This window comes from Tribolium castaneum, chromosome 9, assembly GCF_031307605.1.
Source record: "Tribolium castaneum strain GA2 chromosome 9, icTriCast1.1, whole genome shotgun sequence".
NCBI classification, from domain to species: Eukaryota; Metazoa; Arthropoda; class Insecta; order Coleoptera; family Tenebrionidae; genus Tribolium; species Tribolium castaneum.
In genome coordinates this window covers 4,053,161-4,061,838 of record NC_087402.1, presented here as the reverse complement: position 1 = coordinate 4,061,838, position 8,678 = coordinate 4,053,161, and the positions used below count along the sequence as shown (strand labels likewise).

The 8,678-nt window shown below is 40.6% G+C and overlaps 2 protein-coding genes across 2 annotated transcripts; one reads left to right on the top strand and one right to left on the bottom strand.

Annotated features, from left to right (window-relative positions):
• The first annotated feature begins 1,325 nt into the window (after positions 1-1,325).
• Positions 1,326-8,159, top strand: Gycbeta100B (Guanylyl cyclase beta-subunit at 100B). Its single transcript, XM_008193819.3, has 14 exons — positions 1,326-1,436; positions 1,480-1,553; positions 1,599-1,699; positions 1,752-1,870; positions 1,917-2,072; positions 2,119-2,272; positions 2,938-3,092; positions 3,139-3,350; positions 3,400-3,808; positions 5,632-5,769; positions 5,818-5,975; positions 7,056-7,197; positions 7,443-7,470; positions 7,521-8,159. The coding sequence occupies exons 1-12, from the start codon at positions 1,347-1,349 to the stop codon at positions 7,177-7,179; spliced, it is 1,890 nt and encodes a 629-aa protein (XP_008192041.2). The 5' UTR covers positions 1,326-1,346; the 3' UTR covers positions 7,180-7,197; positions 7,443-7,470; positions 7,521-8,159.
• Positions 5,794-7,048, bottom strand: stops (slow termination of phototransduction). Its single transcript, XM_008193818.3, has 2 exons — positions 6,846-7,048; positions 5,794-6,801 (listed from the first exon to the last, which is right to left on the bottom strand). Exons 1-2 carry the CDS (start codon positions 6,970-6,972, stop codon positions 5,981-5,983), a joined length of 948 nt encoding a protein of 315 aa, XP_008192040.2. The 5' UTR covers positions 6,973-7,048; the 3' UTR covers positions 5,794-5,980.
• Positions 8,160-8,678: the final 519 nt, after the last annotated feature.

Here is an 8,678-nt window from a genome sequence, read left to right as displayed (position 1 = left end):
AGCCACCTAAGTCTGTGGATTATCCTCAAACTAGCAAAGTTTCAGCGATACGTCATGATTTATACAATAATTGAGGTCACTTGGGTGGGAAAACTAAAAGTTTCGGCATTGTTCCAGTTAATATATAGAAAGGGGGCATCGAATTTACAAGGTTAACTACCGATTAGTGCCAGAAAGCGGTTTAAACGGCTCCAGAGTGTTATACAACAAATGCTCTTCTTACTGCAATTAGGGAAAATTTACAGCCACGGCAACCGTGAGAACTTCATTTCCAGCGCGTTGAGACAAACAAACAGACTTATGTTGGATTCGATAAATCAGGCGGGGGAGCAAAAGTTAAGTTGCTAGAGCATTTGCTTACCAAGCAAATATGTTCACAGTTAGCGAAAATCTGCTTTTCAATGGATCGCTGTTTCGGGTTCTCACAAAACTTACCTAGCTCAGCGCTCAGTTTAAGTGCATTTGAAGTATGTTCCAACAAATGTTCCCAAGTCGAGCTTTTTTCTATAATTAGTCACTTTACAACTACAATTCTCTCGAGCGTAACAATGCAACTTTTCAAATTCGTTGAAAACTAGTGGAAGGAAAGTTTATTTATTTGTCTAATCTCGTAGAACGAAAGTTAAGTCGTAAATGAATACTCTTTCGTCCACAACACGACCAATCGTAAACAAAGACATGTTTTTCGGTTTTATCTGCCCGAACTTTTAACGTTTGAGTGCCTTTACGGCCGAAAAACTCATAAATAAAGTACAATCTATATTTTATGCCGCTTTTAAAAATCCCCTTTTGATCGGATTAAAAGTTAATGTTTTGAACAGGAGAAGGTGTCTTTGGAGCTAACATCGGCAATTTTCCCCTCATCCTAATTAAATAAAACGGTGACAAAACGTAGGTGTTGGGGAAAAACGAAGGCAAATCCGGCCCGTTGTCGCCGTTAATTCGATATCCTCCGTTCCTGCAGGAACCTCCATACAAATGGCCTTTTAATTGAGGAGACGAAATTAACTCCTTATCAAATAAGTGAAGAGGGATAATAAAATTCCCATCAGAGACGGATTATCCGCGATTGCAATTCCAAATAAATTAAATCATATTTGATACGTCTGTCTGAACCCAAAGGACATTCCTCGCATCTTGATCCTTAACGAGTTATTGATCCTTCCTGAAAGAACAAACAGTCTTTTTCCATACAATTAACAAACAACCGGCTGGGAGCCAAATTGTTGCGTTTACGAGCCTGGAATGAAGACGTTTAATCGTTTTTATGCGATAAAATCCTTCAGGACGAGATAAAACAGCGCCATCTGGTCGTTTCAGGAGACGCAAGCGCCAGGCTTGAATCGATGGCTGTTTTCAGCTTTTTCAGTGCTTTCAGCGCCGGCAAACACGCAACAGTGCCAACAAGAACGACTTGCTGGTGCGCGACCATCATGGTAAGACCATGGTTGTACCATCGCCCACTACAGTTTTTTTCAGTACGGGTTTGTGAACTATGCTCTAGAACTTCTCGTCGTTAAGACTTTTGGCGAGGAAACTTGGGAGACGATCAAGTAAGAGCTTTTGGAAAAAAATCGAGAGTTTATTTTACTTTCCAGAAAAAATGCCGACCTCCAAATGGAAGGCTCGTTCCTCGTCCGGCAAATCTACGAGGACGAGCTCACATATAACTTGATTTCAGCAGCGGTTGATGTTTTGCGTAATTAATTCGAAATTTCAGACTAACCGATAGTGAAAAGCCCAATTTTCAGAAATACCAGCAAATGCAATTTTGGAACTCTTCGGCAAAACTTTTTTCGAGTTTTGCCAAGATTCCGGCTTTGATAAGATCCTTCAAGTGTTGGGCGCCACTCCTAGGGACTTTCTCCAGGTCGGTTATAACCGAACTGTAGATTCCTGTAATTACAAATTTCCAGAATCTGGATGCTCTCCACGACCATTTAGGCACCCTATATCCGGGGATGAAAGCTCCGTCTTTCCGGTGCACCGTTCGGCCTGAAGATGGCGCTTTAATCCTGCACTACTACTCAGACAGGCCCGGACTCGAGCATATTGTAATCGGGATAGTCAAGGTTTCAAATTTATTTATTTTTTCCCAAAATTAAGATTAAATTTCAGACCGTTGCAAGTAAATTACACGGGACTGAAGTTGTAGTTGACATCCTCAAAACCAAGGAAGAATGCGATCACGTGCAATTTTTGATAACCGAAGCTTCGGGTCCGGGCAAAGTCCAGCATCCGGAAATGGACGAGATCCAAACATTATCACTCGGTATGACTTCCTGATTTCGCAATTGCGATAATTGATGTAAAATTATCATTTATTAACAGTTTGTGCGTGAAATAGCGCTTTCTATAAAAGGTGAACGGTTTTTCGAACGGTCACCGTTTTCATATTATTGATTGCTCGATAATTATTCTCGCGAGATTGTTCTGTAATTGAAAACTGTACGGCTGTCGGTTTATGATCCAGAAACAGATGCGTCGTTATCTGGCTATTTTTTGTACCGTTTTGTTGAGTGAGCGAATAAATCACGGATCGAGTTATCTCTTAATCCGCGAGGAAAAATAAAAGTTCGAGAGCGGGATTTTGCGAGATTTTGGTAGACACACTTAATACGTTTTTTTTATTTATTTGCACAATGTACACCGGGAGAGACTCCCATATTTGAACAGTGTGATAACAGCTTAATAACTGAGCGAATAATCAAATAATGTACTTGAATAATGTTTACATTTTCCTGGATCTATGTTTTCACCTTACATTAATTCACACGTTTGTTTTTTAAATAAAATGAAAATAAATCGTTCGTGGTGTTGTTAACAGCATTCCTTAAGCATTTTGATGCGAAAAAAATGCAAAAATCCCAAACTTCGTTATAAATATCCGTCCAGTTAGTCAACTTGGCGTTCCGAAAAATGTGCAATTTTTTGCAGAGCCCAAGGTGAACGCCGCGACATTTTGCCGCGTGTTTCCTTTCCACATCATGTTCGACCGAGACCTGAAGATCGTCCAAACAGGTTCAACGGTGGCCCGTGTCATCCCAAAGGTGACCTCCGCCGAGTGCCGAGTCACCGACATCCTGGACACGGTAGTAGCAAAAATCGGGGAATCCCCAAAAACGGGCGAAATTCCAGGTGCGTCCCCACCTGGAGCTGACCTTCGAGAACATCCTCTCGCACATAAACACCATCTACGTCCTCAAGACCCGGCCCGGGGTGATGCAAGTCTGCGCGCCCCCCGAGTATCGCTACCTCCGTCTCAAAGGCCAAATGCTCTACGTGCCGGAGACCGACTTGGTGATCTTCCTCTGCTACCCCAGCGTGATGAATCTGGACGACCTTACGAGGTACGGCCGCCTACGTGTTTCGCGCTTTGTTTACAGCGAGTGCCCGCAGGAGGGGGCTCTACATCAGCGACATTCCTCTACATGACGCCACACGCGATCTGGTACTCATGTCCGAGCAATTCGAGGCTGATTACAAGTTGACGAGGAACTTGGAACTGCTCACGGATAAGTTGCAGCAGACGTACAGGGAGCTGGACAGGGAGAAGAAGAAGACGGACGGGTTGTTGTACTCGGTGCTGCCCATCAGTGTGGCAAATGAGCTGAGACACAAGAGACCAGTGCCGGCCAAGAGGTACGACTGCGTCACGCTGCTTTTTTCAGGAATTGTTAACTTCTCCGCCCTGTGTGCGGCCAATACCGACTCCAAAGGAGTCATGAAGATCGTCAACATGCTGAACGAGCTCTACACGAATTTTGATGTCTTGACGGATCCCAAAAAGAATCCAAATATTTACAAGGTACTAGCGTCAGGCGTGGGATTTTTTATCCAAAATTTAAATAATTATTTAAAAATACTTATTTTTTATTCATTCCTATTACAGGAAACATAATAACTTAATTTTTATTGCAATAAATTCCATTAAAATACAAAAGACAACAAATTATCTATTACACAAAAAAGCTATAAAGAAGTTAAAAAGCTGTTGAACATAAGCATTTTTCTAAATTTGTTGTTGTAAAATAGTTGATTCTCTGCATTATCAATATTTTAAAAAATCAAATGGAACACCTCATTATTTGTTTTTGCTTAACTAAACTTACCTATTGTTTCAAATGCTCAAGTTAATAATTAAAAAGATATAAAGAGTTTTGACCTAATTTGGTGCATTTTTGAGATTTCTGAAGAAATCTTGCAAAACAATTGAGTTTTTGCTGAAAAATCTGCGAAATGTTTTTGTTTGAACACTAACTAATTGCGAGAATCAATTCTTATCAAAAACAAATCGGTTCACAATGTATCTACGATTTTTGAACCCAAGTGTAATAGAAAACTTGATGTTTTCCTAGAAAACAGCGAAATTCTAAGTGGTTTGGCCGACATTCACAAAATAATCAACAACAGTTTTTTGCTCAGTTATAATCGCCTTATGATTGGTCTGCTTTACAGTTGGGGGTGCGATATCCCTCCCATATCCAATGACAAACGCTTCAATCGTCTTGCAATTTTTTGTGCACCTGATAAACAAGTAGGAGGTGATTTTAATATTTTTATTGGTCAATTACTCATTTCGGGAACAAATAAAACACAAGCAAACAGGTTTAGGGCAGGTCTTTCTCACAGAACGGGATTTCGCCTTAGGTGCGGATAAAATGGTCGATTCTGCTTAGTTTTTGAAATAATTTGATTTATTTTGACAAAAACACACTTTTTTAAATTGATTACACAAAAACTAATATTCGAAAAAATTAGGACTTTTACACAACTAATTAAAATCTACCCTGTCGGTTTGGAAAAATGAATAATTACAACAATTATAATAATTAAAATAAATAAATTTAAAAATTAAAATTAATTGGTGAACACTGCAATTTTAACACATCTACGTAAATTATTTTTTATTCTAAAATTAAGGCTGATACAAAAATTGTTTAAAATTAAAAAATAATTTAATATAGAATTAAAGTACGTATATTTTAAAAAATTACAAGTTCAAAAAATGACAAAGAAACTAACGCTTAGAAACTATAAAAACACAAAAATAAAAAATATTGAGACTGAAATTCTGAAGAACTATAAGCGACTGATCAGCTAACAAACTTAATAAGTGGAATATAAAAAACTAAAAAACAGTAAGATTAAAATTTTGTAGATCTGAGTGACTGATATGATAGTAAAACGACGAAAAACTGAAAAATTGAGGAAATGTATAATATGAAATACTATGAGGAAATTAAGAAACTAAAAAGCTGAAATACTGGAAGCTTGAGAAACAAAAAATCTGTAGATGTAAAATGACTATTAAATTAAAAATCTTGTGTATCTATTGTTTTTAAACAAATACACGTCGTAATAAAAAATTACCTTATTTTAAATTAGAAAAGTTAAAAAAACTGTAGGAATTTAGAAATTAGGATTTAGGAAAAATAAAAGGGGTGTGAAATATTTCAATTAAAAAAAACAAATTTATTGCGAGTTTTAAAGTTTTTATTAAAAATTGCGTGTTAAGGGAGTTTCTGAAAATCCGGTCTTTACTATTTCTGGCCTTGCTGGAAAATAAGTCTATCCATTATTTTTGTAATTCGAATCTGAAACCAGTCTTTGTTTGAAAAACTCCGCAAGGTCGAGACTGTTGGCGACAAATACATGGCGGTGAGCGGCCTCCCGGAGCCCTGCACCACTCACGCTTGCAACATCGCCCGTTTAGCCCTCGACATGATGGACCGCGGCAAGTCGGTCATGTTCGATGGCAAGCCTGTGGTAATCCCCAAATAAAACAACCGCAGCTTTTAAAAATTTATTATTCAGAAAATCACAATTGGGATACATTCTGGTGAGGTTGTGACAGGGGTCATAGGCCACCGCATGCCCCGATATTGCCTTTTTGGCAACACGGTCAACTTGACAAGTCGCACGGAAACAACCGGCGAACCTGGAAGGATCAACGTTTCGGAAGAGGCGTACAAGTGAGTCAATCCTCCATTAGGTCCAAATAGCGTTTCAGGGAGTCGGGCACTGAGAGAGTCCGGATTCCGGACGGGAGCTGGCAGTTCAGCCAGAGTTGGTTCCGGATAGTGCAGCGGGTCAAGTGTTTCAGTTCCGGGACTTGGACGCCACAGCGCGTCAAGGGAATTAAACCGTCTTCCACCAAATCCGGATAATCCTCAAAAATTTTTTTGGTTTCTAAATTGATTTTTGGTACCACTCTGAGAAGAAGTTGGAGGCAGGCTACAATATTGTAAGGGTAGACGTGGCAAAACTCCATTAGTTTTTTCATGATAAAGACGACCAAACAATCCTCGGTCTTCGCCCCATATCTTAGGAAAATATGGAGCTTGTCAGGGAGCCCCAATTGAAGGGCTATTTTAGCCGGGGTCGGGTTATCACTCCCGCAACTTTCCAATGGGACGTCTATAAACCTCGTAGAGTCTAATTCCAGTCCTCCTGTGGTCGCATGGTCGATAAAATACACAACAGCCCTTAGATTTTCTTCCTGACTATCGAAATCGCTCTTCCAGCCCGCAATATAATAAGGGGCCCTGTTACCAAAAATGGCCCCAATGAAAATCCTTTCGTAGGTTTTCTCACAAGCGTAGATGCTCTCCAACAGGGCTAAAACCGTCCCTGTATCTTTCAACTGCCAGTCGTAGCAGACTTTAACAGCGACGTACAAAATGTTATGGTACCGACCCATCATACAGACGGAACCATTGGCCGCCCGGTTCCCTTCATGGTACCTCACGATGGCCATAATGCTTTCACGGACGGCCGATTCGGGTTCGGTGCCGGTACCTAAAGCTAGTTTTTTGCCCGTGGTTTATACAAAAAATCCTCACCTCTGGCATAGCCTTCAATAAGGGTACTGATATAAGTGACCATCATTTGGCGCTTTCGCCTGTCATGGAGGCTCGTTCTGGGCGAGTTCGTAAACTGGTCGAGGTAGCATTCGAGAAGGTAGTTCATGACACTGACAGCCCTCGACCAAAATGCTAGGAAACATTTTATTGGATTAACTTGCGGGGTTTCGGCTTAAGTGCACTTTGCAGGTTCCTGTGCAAGGAGGACAATTTCGATGAGCAGTTCCATTTCGAGTATCGCGGGCCGGTGACCATGAAGGGCAAGTCTGAACCCATGAACGTGTGGTTCTTGTCGCGAGCCAAGTCCCACTAGAGCTAACAATCCAACTAGGTCAGTATGGTAATTATGTTCGGCACATGCTTTCTTCATTTTCGTGAGAGACGATGTGGTTTCATCTTTTGTAATTGCTCGTGTGAAATTACACGTTCCCTAGAGACAAGTGGAGCAATTGTTGATCAAAAATCGGGTAATTGTAGGACATGGTAATTACGAGAGCGCTTGCGTAAGCGAATGAAAGTTGTGCGTCGATGGGCCCTAAACTTTTCCTGCAACCTAACAGCATATTTTTGTTCCAGGCTGAGCGGCGTCGTGCACACTCTTTAAGTACCATTCCATGTCAGCGCGTGACAATCTATTCAAGCGTATTGTTTCAGTTATGACATCGCATTCTCGTGTGTAATTATCCCCGACAAGCTACACTTATAAATATCTCCGATAGATAATTTTTAATCGGTTGTGTCAGCACGCGTAATAGAAAATCCATGTCGACTGTCATCGCTGTCTCTTCAGTGTGCTTTCCTTTCCACCACCGACATAACGGCCGAATTTTACTCGAGCCGCGCCCACACTTTGCCCAAAATTCGTTCACCTGTAGAGCCACCTTGAAGGCAAGGTGAACCGCCTCATTCCACAGCCACTTGTCGCCTGCACAGACGTAAACGCGACCGTTAGGACACGTGAGCAGGCTTCAGGACCAAGAAATGTGCATTTTGGTCGGCCTTGAACCGCAAGGAACGACAAACGGACACATTTTATGCATCTTTGAGGTGTTTCCGGGTGAAATGTCAACGCTAGGCGAAATTTATGGCCTTGGAAGGAACGTTTCGCCATTGTTTACTAATATTAGCACGTTTCCAGTTGTTTCTCTTGTTTGTGAAATGGTAAACAACAATAAATCAATTTTAGGTAAATCTACCATTTTCACACCTGTAAGTGGCCAATTAAGAGTGTAGGAAAGGTCAGAGATTGTCTTTTGTTTTGTTTTCAAAAGTAATAAACGTTTACCAAGAAAAGTGGTTTCATTTATGACTTATCGGCAATTGTTTGCCGGGCTGTCCCACACGGAACTATTTTGGGTCCAATCCTATTCCGTTATTTTTTTGATGAAAAAGATTAATAAACGCAGTATTAGAAAAGTAAAAAAATAATGTCTACTCCCACAAGGGTCAGGCTGGGGTTCATTCTTGTTTAAAAATCTTGTTGGCGAAAATGAACGGCTCCGTTCCGTTATAATTTTCTATTGTTTCCAAGCATTAGCGCTTGTTAGCTCGTCCGCGAGTGAAGAAGCGAAAGAGTGGCACGACTTAATTGTAGCTCAAAAATCAGAAAACAGAAAATGCAGTTTTAATAAATCCCTGCACCGCTCCGCTTTCACCGTCCTCCTCTCAGAACGCATTTGTTTTTCCGCCGCATCCACGTGACTCCAATCCACGTTCGCGTAATTCACGTGTCTCGTAATATGTTACTGTTATTAAATTTTTTCCGCTTTAATGAAACATTTATCTGGATGAATAATTCAAAGCAGTGGTGGC

Excerpts from the sequence above, each read along its gene's own strand:
- Gycbeta100B (XM_008193819.3), top strand. The coding sequence starts at position 1,347 with ATGGCTGTTTTCAGCTTTTTCAGTGCTTTCAGCGCCGGCAAACACGCA. Across the intron at positions 2,273-2,937 it reads GATCCAAACATTATCACTCG|AGCCCAAGGTGAACGCCGCG; the intron begins GTATGACTTCCT and ends AATTTTTTGCAG. Across the intron at positions 5,976-7,055 it reads GTTTCGGAAGAGGCGTACAA|GTTCCTGTGCAAGGAGGACA; the intron begins GTGAGTCAATCC and ends TGCACTTTGCAG.
- stops (XM_008193818.3), bottom strand. The coding sequence starts at position 6,972 with ATGAACTACCTTCTCGAATGCTACCTCGACCAGTTTACGAACTCGCCC. Across the intron at positions 6,802-6,845 it reads TATTGAAGGCTATGCCAGAG|GTACCGGCACCGAACCCGAA; the intron begins GTGAGGATTTTT and ends AACTAGCTTTAG.